This window comes from Tenrec ecaudatus, chromosome 12 (genome assembly GCF_050624435.1).
Source record: "Tenrec ecaudatus isolate mTenEca1 chromosome 12, mTenEca1.hap1, whole genome shotgun sequence".
Lineage (NCBI taxonomy): Eukaryota > Metazoa > Chordata > Mammalia > Afrosoricida > Tenrecidae > Tenrec > Tenrec ecaudatus.
In genome coordinates, this window is record NC_134541.1 from 30,616,040 (window position 1) to 30,634,915 (window position 18,876).

At 51.5% G+C, this 18,876-nt stretch overlaps 1 protein-coding gene across 3 annotated transcripts in view; it reads left to right on the forward strand.

The window, feature by feature from the left end:
- The first annotated feature begins 2,439 nt into the window (after positions 1–2,439).
- Positions 2,440–18,876, forward strand: part of BCL2L1 (BCL2 like 1) — a 48,391-nt gene continuing 31,954 nt past the window's right edge. Inside the window, exons 1-2 of one of the 3 annotated variants that reach the window (XM_075563823.1) lie at positions 2,440–2,561; positions 4,087–4,787. In XM_075563823.1, the coding sequence (XP_075419938.1) occupies positions 4,224–4,787 (564 nt within the window). In that variant the 5' untranslated portion in view covers positions 2,440–2,561; positions 4,087–4,223. Of the gene's footprint in view, positions 2,675–2,893; positions 3,786–4,086; positions 4,788–18,876 lie in introns of those variants that run through there. The other 2 variants (XM_075563824.1, XM_075563822.1) reach the window with 2 other exon arrangements.

Here is an 18,876-nt window from a genome sequence, read left to right on the forward strand (position 1 = left end):
GAGAAAGATGAGGCTTTCTGCTCTGGTAGATTTACAGCTTTGGAAGCCCTCAGAGGCAGTTTTACCCTATCCTGTAAGGTCATTATGAGCCTTAGTCAACTCCATGGCAGTGAGTTGTTTGTTTTTTTTTTAATTTAAACGTGGAGTAAAATATTTAAACCTACCTGCTGTGACTCTTGCAACCATCGCTGAAAGGCCACATGGGAAAGGGTAATGGCGTCGATGAGTGAAAAGCAGGAATGAGAAAAGGGGTTTGGTTTACTTCTGTACTTTCATGTATTTTTCACATTCAGTGTCCTTATACACCTGTATAATGAAATGAACACAAAACACCTGTCTATGCTGAGAATCAATTCCAACTCATCTTTAATCGATTGCACTGCTTCTCATTCAGCTTGAGGCACACGCCAAGATTTTTCTACCTCAGGACATTTGCAATGCCGCCCTTCTACCAAGGCGGCTGCTCCCAGAGCCCATTCTCTAAGCTGACATTCTCTTATCCTTCAAGTTTTAAGTTCAATGTCATCTCTTCGAAGAGAAGAGGTGCTCTGCTCCCTGGATCCCTTATACAAATCATCATGAATGAATGTCTCCCCCCTGACTACCCTAAAGCAATAAATCACTCTATTCTGATTGTTTTCTTCCTAGTACTCATCACTAATTAGTTATTTACTTACTTTCTCCACCTCTCTAGATTGTCGCAGGAAAACATGGACCATGTCTGCTGGGTTCCCAATCCTGTTTGCAAAAAGCTAAACAATCAATATTTGGAGTCTACATTTTATACAGCATATATTGCACTGTTGCCTGCACTTTGCAAATACCAGCTCTCTCAATCCTCACAAGAACCCATTTCACCGGTGAAGAAACTGAGGCACAGAGCAATTGAGTAAATTGCCCAATGGACCGAGTTGGCGTCCCAGAGAGAATATTCTCAAGTCACACCTGTGGCCAGTAAGGGACAGGTGCATAGCACTCCTACAGGACAGAGTCGAACTGTCCCCATGGGGTTTTTAAGGCTGTAAATCTCTCATTGTAAGCATTTAAAAAAATTAATAAATATTTTTATTGGGGCTCATACAACTCTTATCACAATCCATACATACATCAATTGAGCAAAGCACCCTTATGCATTTGTTGCCCTTGTCATTCTTTTTTTTTTCTTTTTTTACATTTTATTAGGGACTCACACAACTCATCACAATCCACACATATACATACATTAATTGTATAAAGCACATCCATACATTCCCCGCCCCGATCATTCTCAAAGCATTTGCTCTCCACTTAAGCCCTTTGCATCAGGTCCTCTTTTTTTTTTCCCCTCCCTCCCCGCTCCCCCCTCTCAATGTGCCCTTGGTAATTTATACATCGTTATTTTGTCATATCTTGCCCTATCCAGAGTCTCCCTCCCCCCACTCATTGTAGGCATTTTTAAGAGGGTTTTATTTTAATGGTTCTGAGGACATTTTTGTTTTCATTTGGGTGGAAGTTTACAGACCAAATTTGTTTTCAACAATTTATGTTCATTTTGTTACACAACATTGGTTGCAATCCCGGCAATGTAACAGCATTCTTCCCACTTCCTCCCTGGGCTCCATTTTTCTTTTTTTTTCTTCCCTGCTTTCAAAACTGTTTTTAAGCAAAAACTGCCCTTTTGGTCTCCCACAGTTGATTGTACTGAGCAGTACATTCCTCCCCGATGTTATCATTCACTGTATAGGCCTGTGTACTGTTTGGTTGAAGGCTGATCCCACGTATGGGTTCGGTTCCAGCCTTGAAGGGGATTCTAAAGGCCATAGTCTCAGGTTTCCATCAGTCTTCATTAGACCAGTGTCTGGCTTTGTTTATTATTTTGTATTTTGTTCTGCTTTTTTCTTCTCCCTCCGCCCAGGAGTTTCTACTGTGATTCTGATCAGAGCAGTCAGTAGTGATAGCCAGGCATCATCTACTTCTCCTGGTCTCAAGGTAGTGGCAGCTGTGACTAAAGTAATTATTTCCTTGTCTTTGACTTTCTTCTCTCTACTTTGCTACAGGTGGGAAGCGGTCAATGGTTGAATCTTAGATGGCTGCTTGCCAGCTCGCTATTCATTAAAGTAAGATGTAGAATTTTCTTGTTGGGGACACGATCATAAGGTTGTAAATTTTTTGTGGAAGCCGACTGCCATATATTTTTCTCCCGCAGAACAACCGCAAGATAGCTGGTGAGCTGGAATCCTCGACATTCCGGTGCTTAATTGTTGCAGAACCCAGGCTTCTACTCGCAGCCACAAAGAGATGCTTTCTCGATACAAATTACCGGCTTGATGAAAGAGACGAATGAATGAAGTAAACCTTAAATGCCAATTATTTACGACTCCAAATGCCCTCAGATATTCCACAAGGGGGCGCTCTCTCCCTGGCCTTGACGCTAGTTACTTAAGGCGCGCGCTCCCTTTGCGTCTCGGGCTCGCGCGCGCTGCCGCAGAACCGGAAGTGACTGAGCTTGCAAGTTCCCCCGGTCTCTTCAGGGGAAACTGAGGCCGGCTTATTCGGAAGAGACGACGAGAGCAGTAAGCCAGGTAGGCCAGTCCCGGTCCGCGGCGCGGAAGTCGGCCGCGAAGAGCTCCCGCGTCTGCCAACTACGGGGCCCAAGGAGGGGGATGTGGCCCCCCACGGCTCGCGGGGCTCGCAGGTGAGCGCGCCGCCTCCCCTGTGCGTGACAGGCGCCGCGCCCAATGGGAGCTCTCGCCGTCCCGCTTCCGTGCCTGTTGGGCTCGTTGATTGGCCACACTTGAGCGGGCCGCCGGGGGCAAGACCCCTCCTCCCAGAAAGGTCTAGTGAGGGGGGAGCCCCGGAGGAAAGGAGGTTGCTTAGCAACGGGGCGGTGGCCCGGCGGGTACCCGGCCTAGCGTGCCCGCGAAGGCGCGAGGCCGCAGCCGAGACTCACTCCCGGCTTTGGAGCTCTAGCCCCGGGCCCCTGAGCCCGCCCGGGGGCGTCAGGAAGCCGCCGTGGGCCTGTCCCTGGGAAAACGTGCTCTCGGCGTGTGGGGGGCTCCGAACGGCCTTCGACCCCACTTCCTGACCCGAGGAGAGGCCGGGCGCCTCACCCTCACCCGGTCTTTGTGCCGGGCGCCGGCGGCCATTGTGTCCGGGTGGGGAATGGAGGACCGGGCGCTCTCCCATTGCCACGTCCACTGGGGAATTCAGAGAAAACCGGCGGCGTTTGTGGGGGAGGCCTGGCCGTCAGCCTTCTGGAAAGGGCCGGGGATGGCCTTTCGGAAGCCAGATCGCCCATCCGAGGCCGCTTCCTCAGCCTTCTTCCTCCCACCGAAACCTTGAGCCCCATTCAGAAGTCCCTGCAGGGTTTCAGAAGCCTCGCCCTGAGCTGGTCCCTTAAAAAAAAGAAAGAAAGGAAAGGCCGGCCGCGGCGGCCCGGAGTTCTCCTGGCTCCCTGTAGGAGGCGGAGAGCCAGCGCCAAGGGGCGTGCAAGCGCGAGGGGGCTGGGCTCCCGGCTGGTAGGAGGCCGCCACTGCCCCAGCGGCCGCCCTCGATCCCGGCGATGGAGGAGGAAGCCAGCGAGGGGGCCGGCTCCTGAGCGGAGCGGTTCCGGTGTCGCCCGCGGGGTTCCCAGGCAGCCGGGTCGCATGAGCCCTCCGGCCGGGGCTGTTTTTATTACCAGCCGTCGCGAGGCCGGCTGAGTTACCGGCATCCCGGCCGCCTCCGCCTTTCGCGACCTATGATACAAAAGATCTTCCGGGGGCTGCACCTGCCCGCCGCCGGCAGCCGCCGAGAAGGATTTGAATGTAGGTGGTGGTGTAGGGGGACTGCCCGCCAGGGTGACTTTCCGAGGAAGGGCTTTTCGGAGAAAAAGGGCGGGTGGGGGCGGGGGCGGGAGGGCTGGAATGAAGAGAGGCCGGTGTGATGTTGCAGAGCCGGCGGGGGTGGGGGCAGGCTTTCGGTTTGACTTTTGTGGAAGTCTCGGCGAAGCGAGACCCAGTCCTTACATAAGAGCTGCCGCAGTGTCCGCTCCGGTACCTGGCGGGGAAATGGGATGATGCTGGAGGGTAGATGGCAGATGGACTCATTTTGTTTTCCTTTCCCCAGAAGCTCGGTCGCTCCCTTCGGAACCTTATCTTGCCTTTGGATCTCAGCAGAGAACCACTAAGCTGAGAGCAGCCACAGTGAGAGAGCAGGTGTTTTGGACAATGGACAGGTGGAGCTCATCCCTATTATAAAGAAAAATGTCTCAGAACAACCGGGAGCTGGTGGTGGACTTTCTGTCCTACAAGCTCTCCCAGAAAGGATACAGTTGGAGTCAGTTCAGTGATGTGGAGGAGAACAGGACTGGGGCCTCTGAAGGGACTGAAGCAGAGCTGGAGACCCCCAGTGTCCTCAATGGCAACCCCTCCTGGCGCCGGGCAGACAGCCCTGCGGTGAATGGGGCCACTGGCCACAGCAGCAGCCTGGATGCCCGGGAGGTGATCCCCATGGCCTCTGTGAAGCAAGCTCTGCGGGAGGCCGGCGATGAGTTTGAACTGCGCTACCGGCGGGCATTCAGTGACCTGACGTCCCAGCTCCACATCACCCCAGGGACAGCGTATCAGAGCTTTGAGCAGGTAGTGAATGAACTCTTCCGGGACGGGGTGAACTGGGGTCGCATCGTGGCCTTTTTCTCCTTCGGTGGGGCACTGTGCGTGGAAAGCGTAGACAAGGAGATGCAGGTATTGGTGAGTCGGATCGCAACTTGGATGGCTACTTACCTGAATGACCACCTAGAGCCTTGGATCCAGGAGAACGGCGGCTGGGTAAGGACCACGCCCCTTGTAGGTCCCCACTGCTTTTCTGCTCTGTCTTTCCCTGAGGGTGGGGGTGGGGGGGTGATCATTGGGAGAGTCGACTTCTGAGAGGTGAGTCACCACAAGGGGTTAACTGTGAGGCAATCCAGTTGACCCAGTTCTTGAAGGGCCTGGCATCTTTCATTCTGGTCACCTCCTTGATCCTACTCTTTCAGGCTGGTGCTCCAGTTTCTTTGCAAAGGAAAACGGCCTCTGTGTTCATTCAGCTCAAAGCCCAGGAGTGTGAGAAGTTAGTCCAGTGTTCCCTTACCCTGACACCATGCTCCACCACCCAAAGGAGTGATGAGTGAGTTGGAGAGTGTGAGCATCTGTGATCCTCAACCTCCCCTCCCTCCCCCCCCCCACACACACACCTCCCTCCCCCACCACCACCACCCTACATACATACATCTTTTCTCCCCGGCCAGAAGTTCCCACCTGCATCTGGAATGGCTGAGGAGAGGCTGATTTTCAGGTCGTGGAGGCTGGGCCAGCCTGCAGCATTTGCCCCAAGTGTGCAGCTTTCTGCATGGTTGGCTTGTTTGCAGAGCCCTTGCTGGGTCACACATTAAGCCCGGGACTTTGCACTTCACTGCCTGGGGTCGGTTAGGGAGCTCCAGCTGTTCTGCCTGTTGCTGTTGCTGGCCAGAGTTCTGGGGCCCCTTCACTGGGCTCAGCTGGCAAAGCAAGAACCCAGTCTAGGGGTTTTCTGGGGGCCATTGAGATTTGGTGACAAGCTCTGGAATCAACCTGACACAGAGGTGAGGCCCAGCCTTGTCATTTAAGTAGCCGTGAGGCCTTGGACAGGCCATGGGACCTTCTTGAGCCTCAGTTTGTCTCCCTGAAGAAAGCACAACAAACCTGCCTTGCCTTGCAGCAAGTTGTAAACCTTGGGAGGAAGGGAATGCAGTGTCTTAAGGCCAACCAGTTGAGTCAAGTCGTTTTTATGGGTCCCAAGCACTTTCAGGGCCCAGAGTGAGACCTTAGCCCTGCCCCAGGCATCCCTCCTGGGGATCAGGATGAGGTGCTGATGAGAGCGTCTGTATTTCAAGGGGCCAGTCTAGGTTCTCCACTGTGAACCCAGCCTAGAGGAGGTCCTGGCTTCCCGTGGCCCTGCTGCCCCGCAACCCCCAGGCAATTGAGCAGGCTGGGGAAATAAGTCATCTATTGAAGGAGTTGATGTGCAAAAGGCCATGCCTGGTGGACTCTGGGAATGCCAGGAATGCAGTTGTCTGTCTGGGCCAGGCCCAGGGCGTGGCCGCCTCTTCATTCTGCCACTGAGTAAGCGCCCTCCCCAGCTTGCCCTAGATCCCCGCCCCCCTTGCTCTCATTTCCCATTTCTCTGCAACATCATCAGCTCCTACCCTTCGCCAGCTCTGTTAAAAGGCCCCAGGATGGAGTCAATGAAGGGCAGCTGTCGGGGCTTTAGCGATGGAGAGGCTAGAGGTAGAAAGCTCCCTGGAGCTGAGGCTGAGCGGCCTTGAAAGCCATTCTGTCAGTGAACTCCCCTGGGAGGATAAATGATTAAATAGTTCCTGTAGGTTTGTGGAGTGACCTCTCCTATTTCCTCCTCTTTGGGGGCAAGTATATGTTCAGCTGATTAGAGGAGGGGCTGGATTCCAAAGCTTCAGACACACCCTCTGAGCCTGAGGCATCTCCAAGATGGCCCATCTGCCCACTTGCTCTGACTGTGGCCATGGTCCTAACACCAGGTGGGTTGTTGCCAGCTCTACACAAAGGCTGTCTGGGAGAGGCACTCAGACTGCCAGCCAGCTCCTACAGGGGGCCACCCTGACCAGAGGATTGCCAGCTGCCCGGTTTTGTCCAGGGAAAGCTCTGGGACCCAGCAGCCGTGGGCAGGTTCATCAGTTCTCCACTAGAGTGAAATTCTACTTTCCTTCTCTTTGTTCAAAAATTACCAGAGCCCGTTGGACAACATACCGCATGTCACTTCCTCCTGGTGAACAGAAGAGGTGTGTGCAGAAGAGCCAGTTATGTCAGGGCCGTTTCTGGGCGCACATTCTCCCCGAGGCCAGTGGGTAAAGAACATTTGATTCCAGACCCTTTGAGCCTGAAGAGAAGGTCCCCTCCCACTTCCTGCTTAGCCACCATCCTGCTCTGAGCCAGTTCAGGCTGGCCACCAAGGTGGCATCTCATAAGCTGAGGCTGAGGCTGAGGGTGGGAAGTTCTTGAGGGGGGAGTTAACAGGCCAGTTCATCCTGAGGTATGCGATCAGTGTTCATGGAGGTGATGTTTAACGATGATTGTAGGCAATGGGGATAAAATTGGGTTTTTCTAAGTACTTATTAGCAGTGTATTGGCTGTACTTACGTAGCAAATACACCTTGCGCATCGTGCAGGCACTGTTCTAGGTGCTGGTCGTAAGCCAGATATAATACATTCCCTCGTGGACCCAGGTACTATTTCAGATATTCCACATAATAGCTTTGATAGAAATCCCACAAGTCCAGTGGCTTTGGTGAACAGAAATGTATTCTCTCAGGAAGTGGGACGTCTGAAGTCGGGTGTCAGGTCTAGGGGAAAGCTTTTTCTGTCAGGCCTGGGTTCTTGTCACTCCAGCTTCAAGATCCTTGGAGATATTCATGTGCCTTGGCATCTGTCTTTCCCCACATCTGCCTCTTTTGCTTGCTTATTGAATCTCCGTATCTCTAATGACATGGAGTCCAGGACAGCCCATTGTCATGGAAGCTAGGAGTCACAACACACATTATTGGGTTACACAATTTAGTCTATAGCATAGTCAATGGTTTTCCTTCTGTTTTCAGATCTGAAGCTCCTAATGACTTAAAGAGGCCCCAGGTGTTCCTCAGCCAGTTAAACGGCTGAGTGATTCCGAAAACTAAACTCTCCCGCATCAAGTTGTCCAAGGAAGAAACAAGTAGCCCAGACCAATTGGTACAGAAAGCCAGCGAGGCTTTTGAGGCCAAGCAAAGCATGCCTGTGACAGTGCTTACTCTATGGGCTGTGGTCCTAACATTGTTCAAGTCGGGGCGAGAGGAATGGTAGCAGGTTCCCAGAGGCGTGTGTGGGTCGCCTCAGCTTCTGGCCCTGGTAAAACTCAGGCACTGCTAGTATCCCAGTGGAGATCAGGGGTTTGCCCCGCCAGAATGGGCTTCTTGTTCCTTGTTTTCCTGGTTGAAGTCCTGTCAGTGATGTGCCTGTGGGGAGGAGATGATCTGCCCCAGGTCTTGCTGCTTAATTGGGGGGGGGGGGGCGGGTAAAGCTTCATGGGCTGGAACTCTAGACTCTCGGCCACACCTCCACCTATCTGGAGTCACCTGGGGAGGTGCTGAACCTGTTATCTGTTTTGTCCATCTTCTCTCCCGCCTGTAAAGTGGAATAATGGTAGCCAGCCACAGAGCTGGACTCCAGTAAAGGACCTAGAACAAAAGCCCTTGCTGTACCTTAATTGTAGAGTGGGATCATCTCTCTTAATGACAAGGGCTACCTCCCTCGGGGCCCTGAACTTTGTTTCCTGGAGAAGCAGAGCTAGCCCCTAGAATGGATGCAGGCGATGGTGTGACTTTCCCTGAGGACAGAATTGTTTCTGGTGCTTTCCAGGGGGAGTGTCCACAGTTGAAGGGTGAGGACTAGGTGGGCCTTCTGAGATAGCTGCCCTGGGGGAATCCCTCAACCTGATGGAAACACCATCCTTGAAGCAATGGACAGTGTGGATAAGGAGAAACCTAACTTGCCCTGTCCCAGGAGGTGTGGCTCCCTGGTCCCCTAGCTCCTGCAGGTCTCCTCTTGCCTCATCCGGCTTCGTCAGTGTGCATGGCTGACTGGGGAGCTCAAACACCTCAGCTCACTTTGCAGATACTTAGCAGCTGTAGGCAGTTCTGCGGTTTTCTTGGGGAAACCCCATTAGAAACCCCAAACGTGGAAATTTTTAGTAATCTCATTCAGGTCCCCAAATGAGGTGGAAGTGTCTCAGGGTCTCCCCCTCGGAACCCCCGTTTCTTCTCGGTGTACATTTTAGATGGCTCAGGAAACTCACCACCACAGGCTTTTCCAGCCTCCCTGGGCTTCATTTCCCCAGGAGCCTTGTAGAGCCCTTCAGCTTTGGGTTGAAAATTACCCAGGTGTTTTTCAGGGACCCATTGGGCAGTGGAGGGCTTTCTTGACTTTGCATGGGCACATCACCAGCGGTCCCGTCAGCAGGCATCTGCCCCGAGCCCAATGGACTTACGTGTCCCTCTCTGTGCACTCCCTCTCTGGTTTTTCCAGTGCTCTCAGCCTTCCATCCTGCTCTTTCTGTAAGCAACTGTGGTATTTCCCCCGTGAGCTACTCCTCTAAAGAAACATAATCTGCTTACCTTACTTAGCAGTGCTCCTGTTCCCATCCCAACCTCCGACCTAATGCCACAGAGCCCTCCCTCCCTCCCTGAGCACTCCTCCTCCTCTTGTCTTTGAAGAAACCACTCTGCTCCTAGATCATCTGCCCTTCTCTCCCTCCAGCCGACTGTCTGTCTTCCCAATCCCAGTTGTCACGTCAGAAGCAGGCAGCTCCGCTGGCTTAGCTCAAGGATGAGAAGACCCATGAGAATATGCTCTGGCTTCAAATAGCTGAAAGACTAAGCCCCGCCCCACCTTCCCCACCCTGGGTGTAGTACCCAGAAAAACTTGTATAAATGAGAGGAAGTTAACAGTGGTAGGGTTTGAATTAGTGTAAGGAGGACATTTCTGACAGTCATCTGTCAGGTTTAGGAGCTTCCTGAGGGAAGGAAGAGTCCACATCTTGCCCACCCATTCCTGTCTCTCTGGTATTGCCCAGAGAGGTCTTGGGCATAGCACTTTCCCAGTGAAAGAGGTGCCCACTGACTTTCTGAAAAAACAGTTACTTACCAAGTCTTAATCATGATAATGGGAGTTTCCCTTTGCCTAATAATCTCTTAATTGGTTTAGAAAAGTGTTCATTGAGCACCTCTTATGTACCAGACACTGTCCTAGGTACTGGGGGTGCAACAGTAAACAAAACTAAGTTTCTGTTTTCATGGAGCTCTCAATATATAAACACATAACACAGATCAGGAGATGACCAGTCCTAGGAAGAAAATAAAACAGGTAAGGGCACAAAGTATGCCTGACAAGGGAGGTGAGGTTGCAGTTTTAAATGAGTGATCAGAGAAGAATTGCCAAAAGGTGATATTTGAGCCCAGATAAGACAGTGAGTCATGTGAGTATCTGGAGAAAGAGTGTTTTAAGCCTAAGGAACGGACTGAGGAAGTAAGCTTGACATGTTCAAGGGCAAGCACGAAGACCAAGGTGGCAAGCAGGAAGAACAAGGGGGGCAGTGTTAGAATCTCTGAGGTGAGAGGTAGCCAGGGGTCGGATTACAAGGGGCCTGATGGGCCCTGGTGAGGACTTGGCCTGACTGTAAGAGGAAACCAAAAGGAGATTTTGAGCAGCTTGATAGGGTCTGAATTTAGCAGGGAGCTCCTTGAAGAGGCTGATGCAGCTGCCAGGTGAGAAAGGATAGTGACTGGGACCAGGAAGTAGAGATGGATCTGGTGAGGAGGGACTGGAGAATCATAACAGACTTAATGCACATTGAATATTGCTGGATCCAGCCAGTTTAGAACCACTTGATGATTATACAGTTGGGACTAAGCAAGCTAGATGTGCTTTGGGAAGAGTTCTCTCCAATGTGGGACCCTGGTAAGTAGTCCTCATCCACTGTAGGAATATTTCTATCTGAAAACTGAAACTGACCTGGGTTCAGGTACTACTTCTCCCTGTGTAGCTGTGTGATCCTGGGGCAAGCTTCTTGACCTCTCTGAGCCTTGGAGCAGTGAATAATCCCTCCACCCCAGTGATAGTGAACGCCCAAGGAAGTATGTCTGAGATACATACAGCCGATGCCACATAGATACCACAATTCTGACCTTCACAGCAGAATTTGTGTCAGAGACCCGTTCACAGAATCTCCTTTTTCTAAACTCTATGGGGGCCCTCTGGCACGAAGGGCAGGCCCTAGCAGTGTTTGTCATGGTAGGAGTCTCATACTATTTGCATGAGGGTGGTGTCACAGGTACCAGCCCGGAGTTAGGATCCTGGTCCTTTCAGATGGCTTGAGCCAAACACATTTCGTTTCTCTCAATTAGGAGGCTAGATGTCCGAATTCTGTGTGCTGACTCTAGGGAAAAGCTTTCTCTCCGTCACCTCTGGAGGAAGGCCCTGGTCTCTTCAGCCTCTGCTGCTGCCTCCTTGGGGTTCTCCATTTGTCTTGGCATCTGTTTTATCCCATCTCTGCTTTACTTGTCTAATCTCTTTTTTACTTCAAAAGAGATGAGCCCAAAAGTCGTAAATCCACTCCAAGCCCAAAATTTTATCTTCTGAGTCATCCAAATAAAATGTTGGTGAGACTTTTAAGCGGATTCTATCCTGGGAGAGAAGTCCTCTAGATAACAAGTTGTCTGTTTTCCAAAGTACAATGGCCAAATAGGCATGAGGTAGACGTCCATCACAAATGGGAGACATTGGAGAGCAAGAAGGGACAACAGGGAAGTCCCAAACCCAGTAAAACAAACTACATGGACTCTCAAAGCTTGAAAATCATTCTCTGTTCTTTAGGACTATCTAAGCATTGGTCCATCTTCCAGACTCTGCATGTTGGCCTTTGGATTCCGAGAAGAAACAACTCTGCTCTCTTGGCTTGGGGGACCCTATTCTCCTAGTCCATCGGAATGGCAGTAACCACCCTGGTAAACCCACCATCACATCTTTGAGTGGTGGCCCCACCCGCTGGCATACCTTAACAGTAACCCATACTGAAACCATGGAGGCCATGAGCCCACCCTTTGAGAGCCAGAAGACTGGTGGGGCCCCTTCCTTTGAAAGCGAGAAAGCCCTGCTTCCTATGGTCCAAGGCCTTTCAACAGTTCTGCTGGCCTCCAAGCTGCTTCAGGGAGGGTCGTCTTCTTTTCTTGGAAGACCGCACGTGTATGTAGCTCCTTTGGCTGCTTCCTGCCTATAAAATGCCAGAGACGGACAGTGGTCTTTCCTTTCTATCTTTTTCCCCTTTGGCCTAAGGTGATAAATTATCGGCTGTGAGAGCTGATGAGGTGTGTCTGTCATAGACTTACTCTTAACAAAAGATCGTGTAGCTTCGTCCTTGGTGAACATTCTAGGACACACGTCTTTAGCTTGTACAGCCGAAGTTTCCGAATCATTTAAGTTCTGGTCTCGTGTTGCACAGTTCATTTTAAGACCATCTCTCACATTTGACTGTAAGTGAGGAAAAGTCATGTGGTCCCTTCAAAATCTTGCCTAGCAATCTCATCAGCTAGATACCCAAGTTCATCACTTACAAGTTCTGTCGTCCACTAAACATTTGAGCACAGTTCAGACAAGTCACTTGCCGCTCTATAAAAAACATTGTCCTTCCTCCTTTGCCCTATCACATGTCCAGCATTTTCTTTTACAGCTTCACCAGAAGCACGTTGACTCTCCGTGTTTCTAGAAATACTCTGTGACTAGTGTCATATGTGTTCCCACTGGACAACCTGTCAAAGTATGTGAGATAAAGTCCTTGTTTCTAAGAGGCATTCTGGCCGTACGCACATTTGTTGGTTCTGTTGGCAGCCCGTGGTACTTTCAGTATTCACCGTCACCGCCGTAACTCAAATGCACCATAGGCGTAGAGGTCAGAATTGACAGCACATCTTTTTGGAGGACTCAATTCAATCCGCTTAGATTCCAAGAGGTCTCTTTTCTGTCAATAGATGCAAGTTTCAATGTACGGTTCACACACACACACACACACACACACACACTTAGGTAGCATTTCACAGCTTACAAAGCATTTTCCTATCCACCTGGCCTTTTGATTCCAAGAGGTCTCTTTTCTGTCAATAGATGCAAGTTTCAATGTAGGGTTCACACACACACACACACACACACACACACACTTAGGTAGCATTTCACAGCTTACAAAGCATTTTCCTATCTACCTGGCCTTTTGATGCTCAAGGCCATGCTGGGAGGTGAGCAGAACGCCTGCCACCTCCATTTCTCATTGTGAAATCAGTCCTGCGAGTTAAACAACCCGGCCCAGGGCACATCAGGAGGAAGAGGTACAGTTCAGCCTTTTGGTTCTGAACTTGACCACTTAACTTGCTGTGTGATCTTGGACAAGCCTCTTACCCTCTCTGTGTCTGTGTTTTCCTTATCTGTAAAGGACTGTAATGACAGTGCCCACCTGGAAGAGTGTGCTCTGGAAAACTCCCTGAGTTAATTTTCATGTAAGCCCCTCAGAATCTTGCCTGCCACAGTTGGCCGCAGTACTGACGTCCTCATCCTGGGGGGTTAGATTATCTGGCTCCTGGCTCATTACATCCCATTTTGGGTTGGGTTGGGTTTTTACCAGCAGTGTATTTGCAGAAAGAAACTGCCTCAGTTTCATCCCCAATGAGGAGCGTAGGCCAAGCTGGAGCCTGACCGTGAGCTCCAAGCTACAGGGCCTTTTGGGCAGGCTCCAGAGCTCCCCTCGGAACTAGAGATTTTTCACTGGCTCTTCAGGAAATGCCTTTGCAGTGACTTCCATGGACTGCTTCCTGTCCCAGCCCTGCAGCAGATTCCTGCCGGTGAGAGAGTGGAAACTGGAAAGCACTGTCCTTAGAGGCGCCCCTCAAAAACCACTTTTGGGGGACAGCTCTCCCTTTCCCCTTGTTGACTCCTTTCCTCTCACACCATCGCTTCTCCTCCAACCTGTTAAGTATCCCCTGTTCAATTGAGAAAAGGCCTTCTTTCTCACCGTTCCTACCAACCTCACCTTGGACTATGTGTGGAGTCCCTCAGAACTCTGAGACTTCTCTCCTGGGTTCCCAACAGTTTCAGCCACAGCTAACCTGCCCAGGACAGAGGCTCCTAAAGAGATGCCTTAGAGGTTTGGCTGCATTTAAATCCTGCCTCCTAGAGACTGATGGCTGAGGGCAGAGTGAGACTGACCTGCCTTCCCCTCCCCCGCAGTTACCTTTCAGGAGGAAGCCCAAAGGTTGCAAACCTTGTTGGACAATCATCTGAGGAATGGGAGCTGGCCTGGGAGGGGATTGGAACAAAGTCAACTATGTCTCAGATCCTTTGTTCCGCTATTGAAAGGAAACATCCCCCCCCTCCTCCCAGGCCACACACACGTGCCTTTGTTCCCCTGAGTCAGGCGGAGGCAGGAACACAGTGTCCCTTCCAAGGAGCCTGTATCCCTCCCCAGGGGCTGGCCCTCTGGGCAGCAGGACTGGGATTTGGTTTGGGAGCACCCAGCCTCCCATCTTTTCCATAGAAGATCTCTTTCTTTAAGAGACTTGAGAACTTGCTGTCTACAACCAGCTGTCCAGGGACTTCCCTGGAATAATACCATGGGGTGCCTGTGTCCCAGGATTGAGCAGTCCTTCCCTCTTCTTCCACTTGGTGATTAATTTTATTGTTAGCATTGCTATTAATAGCAGCTAACATTTATTGAGTGCTTACTCTATGCCAGGCATTGTTCAGTGTGCCTCACATGTATGTATTTATTCCATTCTCACAGCAACACTCTGAAGGAGGCACTATTATTATCCCCAGTTGACAAGCCAGGGAGCTGAGATGCCCAGGTTAATCTGCTTCCCCTGGGCAGCAGAGTTTGGAAGTAGCACAGCCTGAGAGGGATGAGTGCCTCCCCCCTCCTGTGTCTCCATGATGGTTGGCATTCATCCAGGGCTTACTATGTCCCGGGCCTTTTACTGACATCATCTCTGTGTGACAATCCCAACAACCTTATAAATTCAGGAGACCCAGAGCTATCAGGAGACAGGGCCAAGATCTGAACCCAGGCCCGCCTTACTCTAAAGTAGGTGTTTAATAGGAGCTCTGGCTCTGGAAAAACCCTACAAGGAAGGTGACATCATCCTTGTTTTATGGGTGAGAACAGTGTCATGTCCAGGCGAGTACTTGGAAGAGCGAGATTCCAGCGCAAAGCTGTTGGACTTCACTGTTGTTGGGTGCCATAGGGTCGGTTCCGGCTCTCAGCCGAATGAAGCGCTGCCTGGCCTGCCATCCTTGCCATTAATCCTACATTTGACCCCATTGTTGCAGCCCCTGTGTCAGTGCATCTCAGGAAGGCCATCCACTTTTTCTCTGCCCTTCCACTTTACCAAACATGATCCTTCCTAGCAACATGGCCAAAGTACCATGAGACGAAGTCTCGCCATCTTTGCTTCTAAGGAGCACTCTGACTGTACTTCTTCCAAGATAGATTTGTTTGTCCTTTTGGCAGTCTGGTAATTTCCAGTATTCTCCAACACCATAATTCAAACACATCAATTCCTCATCATTCTTCCTTATTCAATAGCCAACGTTCACATGCATGTGCTGCCTTAGTTGTCGGTAATACAATGACCAGTTATTTTGTTGTTTGCGAGGCTCTTTTATAGATGTCACTTCACGGTGAGAAAGGTCCAATGAGCCTGTTCAGTCCCATTCCCAGGACAAAGCGAAGGCATGGAGGCTGGTTCCACAGCATAGCAGAGTCAGTCTGGGCACCCACATTCTGGCTTCTCCCCTGGTGTGATGGCAGGCTGCGTCCTTTTAGGACCTATGGAGCCGTCCTCGGTGTGGTGTAATTTGCTAGGTCAGCAAATACCGATGAAAACTGAGTGCACTGAGAGCCAAGATCCTGTGGCTGCCAAGATAAATGAGGCTTAGTCCCGTCCCTCAAAGTTTGAAGTCCGTTTCTGTGCCCCACACCATGGCCTGGCTGGTGGCCACCCGCTCACATCTGAATCAGGTATGTGCCTAACCCATCCAAGGCCTAGTTCCCAGGCACACCAGGCGAGGAGGCATTTGTTAGTAATGTATTGACCATCCTGGACCCACCTGTCGACCAAACTCCAGACTCAGATTTGAAACCTAGTCTGACTTTTTGCTAGCAGCATAACCCTAGGCAAATCAACTTTACTGTCCCTCCCTAAATTAGAGCCAGAAATACCATCCTTTCAGAGTCTTAAAATGAGAAAGGGACATGCAGACATGTGGTATTAGCAATAGTGACAACAGCGAGTGTGTTTGATGACTTGCTCTGTACCAGGCCCCTGATGTAATCATCTCCATAGGGCCTTACAACTCTTCCGGTGCAAAGATGGAGAATCAGGGGCCCCAAGAGACCGCAGTAACCAGACCTATAAGAGATGGGCTGGGTGTCATCTTCAGAGGTGTCCTATGCCAAAACCCACCCTCACGCTCCTGTGTCGTTAACTGGGAGGTCCTAACCGACTTCTTTACCCTGAGTGTCTGACAAAGGGCTGGCCAGGCTCTGCTCAGTGAACACGAGGGCTGGTTGTTGTTAGGTGCAGGCCATCAAAGCTGTGTCTCTGCTCTTAAGGATGCAAACTCCTTTGAAGCAGCAGGACTAGATGCAAAGCATGTGGTGACTGGCAGACGGCAAACTGCCAACTCTGTGATGGAGGCCCCAGTCGTGAGAGGTCAGACCCACTGGCTGCATCCCCCAGGTAACCTGGGTCCTGGCCAAATGGACCCAACTCCACCATCAGCCACCCAGTCACCTACTAACCAGCTTCATCACCAACCCAGATTCTTTCCTGAACCAACAGTAGAAGGGGTCTGGGAGGGGACAGGCCACTGGGGCTGGGATATCGTAGCTCTCAACCGGTGGCTTCATGCAATTCCCACTTTGCCTTCAGTGTCTGTCTCCTCATCATAAGCTTGCCGTTTTCTCTGCCTGGCTCACTCTTCCCCTGGATTTGACAAGGGCTGTCGACAGCCAGGCAGCTCTCAATTCAAAGGCCACCACCCATAGGTCACCCAGGTGGACATATTTAGTGTACTGTACTCGGAAAGCATACGTGACCAGCGCATAGGGGCAGTTTCTCATTTTGTTGCCCTCCTCCTTAGCATCCAGCAGAGTGGTTGGGAGCTTCCAAAAGTATGTGGAAAAGTGGAATTAGGAGACTTTATTTCATGGACTTTTTGAACCCCTCCCTCCTCAGAGCAGCCTCTGAGGAAATCTGGTGAGTGAGTGAGTGAGTGAGTGAAAATTTGTATGCTACCTAGCTTAGTGTCTGGCCTACAGTCTGCTCAGTCAGTGTTAGAGACTATTCTAGCTTCTGAGGAAAGCTTTAAAATGCATGAAAAGAAGGGGCGGGCTTAGGTGTATAAGAACCACCCACGTGAATCCAGAAAATGGAATTATTGAGACCTAGTGAGACGGTAGAACTGGAGAGAGCTAAGAGGGGTGGAGATGGAGGACTGATGGTGGAGGTCACTGGGCCATGGGTTGGGGTACTAGTGATGGCAGTAGACCCATTGGGCAGAGGCCCAGAGTGCCCTTGAGATCAGCCAGGTTTCCAAAAACCCCTGGGAAAGAGAATCCTTTGCCATCTGGGACTCAGCAGGCAGTGCCCCTGGAGATAAAAGCAGAAGCACCTGCAGACCAAGTAGGCTGTCCTGGTAGTTATTTCGGGTCTCAGGGCCAGGTGCAGATTCAAAGACTTCATTGAAGCCTTTTGGCAACCCTGACTTCACAGGGTAAACATCACCTGTCTCCTGCCACCTGCAGCGACTGTGCCAGGAGGGTACCCTGGGCAGGTCTGAAGGGGCGGGGCCTCTTGCTGCCCTACTGGAGTAAGAATCCCCCTTCCTGAGAGACCACTCCTCTGCTTGCAGGGCCCCCTCTGTTAGGGCTCAGGTGGCAATCAGGTGCCTCTTGTCCCAGCAGCCCGGTGGTTCCGGCCTTGGGAGGCAGGGGCGGGGCACTGGGAGCCGTTGACAGCTGGGCCCAGCTGGAGGAGGGGCCAGTCTGGGAGCAGGTGCAGATTTCGGGGAGGGCGGGGCCTGAAGGGAAGTAGGGATCCTGGAGGCTGCAAATTTCCCTCCCCTGCCCCCAGCCCCAGCTGGCGTCTCCAGGAACCCAATGACCTAGTTGCGTGGCTTAGAAATGGTTAGCTTAGCTGTGCAGTTCAGGGCTGTGCCAGTCTCTCTTCTCGAGGCTTCTCCGGCCCCAAGGGGACCCTGGCATTCCCCTGAGGGGGTTCCATGTGAAGGACAACCACGTGTGCCACATCACATGCTCGGGCCTCTTGCCCCAGGGAGGCACAGTCCAATCACAGTCTCCCCTGCTTCCCTGCTGGGCCCCTCCCCCACGGGCAGGCACTCTCCTGGGGCTGAGGGGGTGGAAATGGAGGTCACAACCATCTTCCCCTGAGGTTCAGAACAGTGAGGAAGGAGTCCTGGGCCTCTCGTTGCCCGAGGGATGGCTTGCCGACTCATCCTGGTGCTCCCTCCCCAGCACAGTTCTCTGCTGAGACCTGAGGGGAGGGAGCTCAGTGGGTGAGAATGTTGGGGACTCTGCAGGCCCCAGCTCTCCAGGGCAAGAGCAGCTCCTGGCTGCCTTGAGTGTCTTCCTGGAAGAAATTTCATCACTTTGAAGAGCCAGGCACGAGATTGGACGACCCAGTGCCTCGTGCTCAATAGTTGACATGGAGCAAATGACCGACTCTCTCCCAGCCTTGATTTCCTCATCTGTAACAAGGGGATAATGATCTGTATTGGGTAATGACCTTTCTTGAAAGACCTATGAGCATGGAAATACCTGCTAAGATCCTTGGAGTACTGAGCGTGGTGTAATCACCCTGTAGGCTAGCGCCCAGGATTAGTTATCCGAGTGCATTCACAGGTGACAGGTTGTCCCCATCTCCACTGGAGCTCCTCTCCCAGAGCAGACTTTGGGGCTGACAGAATCTGTAGGTGCCCTTTAGATGAAGGGCTTGGAGATTTGAAGATACCAGAAGATGAAGTCCTTGGCACACAACCCATCCCCTGCTTCCTCTACCAGGACCCCAAGTGACACCTTGCATATGGTAGGGGCTTGGCTTGTGTTGCTCACTAGGTATTAGGCAATGGACAGCTTTTCTTTGATCTTTGCCAAGTGCCTCCAAGAAGGCAGGTACGCACCTCCTTGGTTGCTTTACTCATCACTGTGGCCTCAGAACCTGAATGGCAGATTCACTGAACGCTTACGGGCATACCCAGCTTACGGGCATACCCAGCA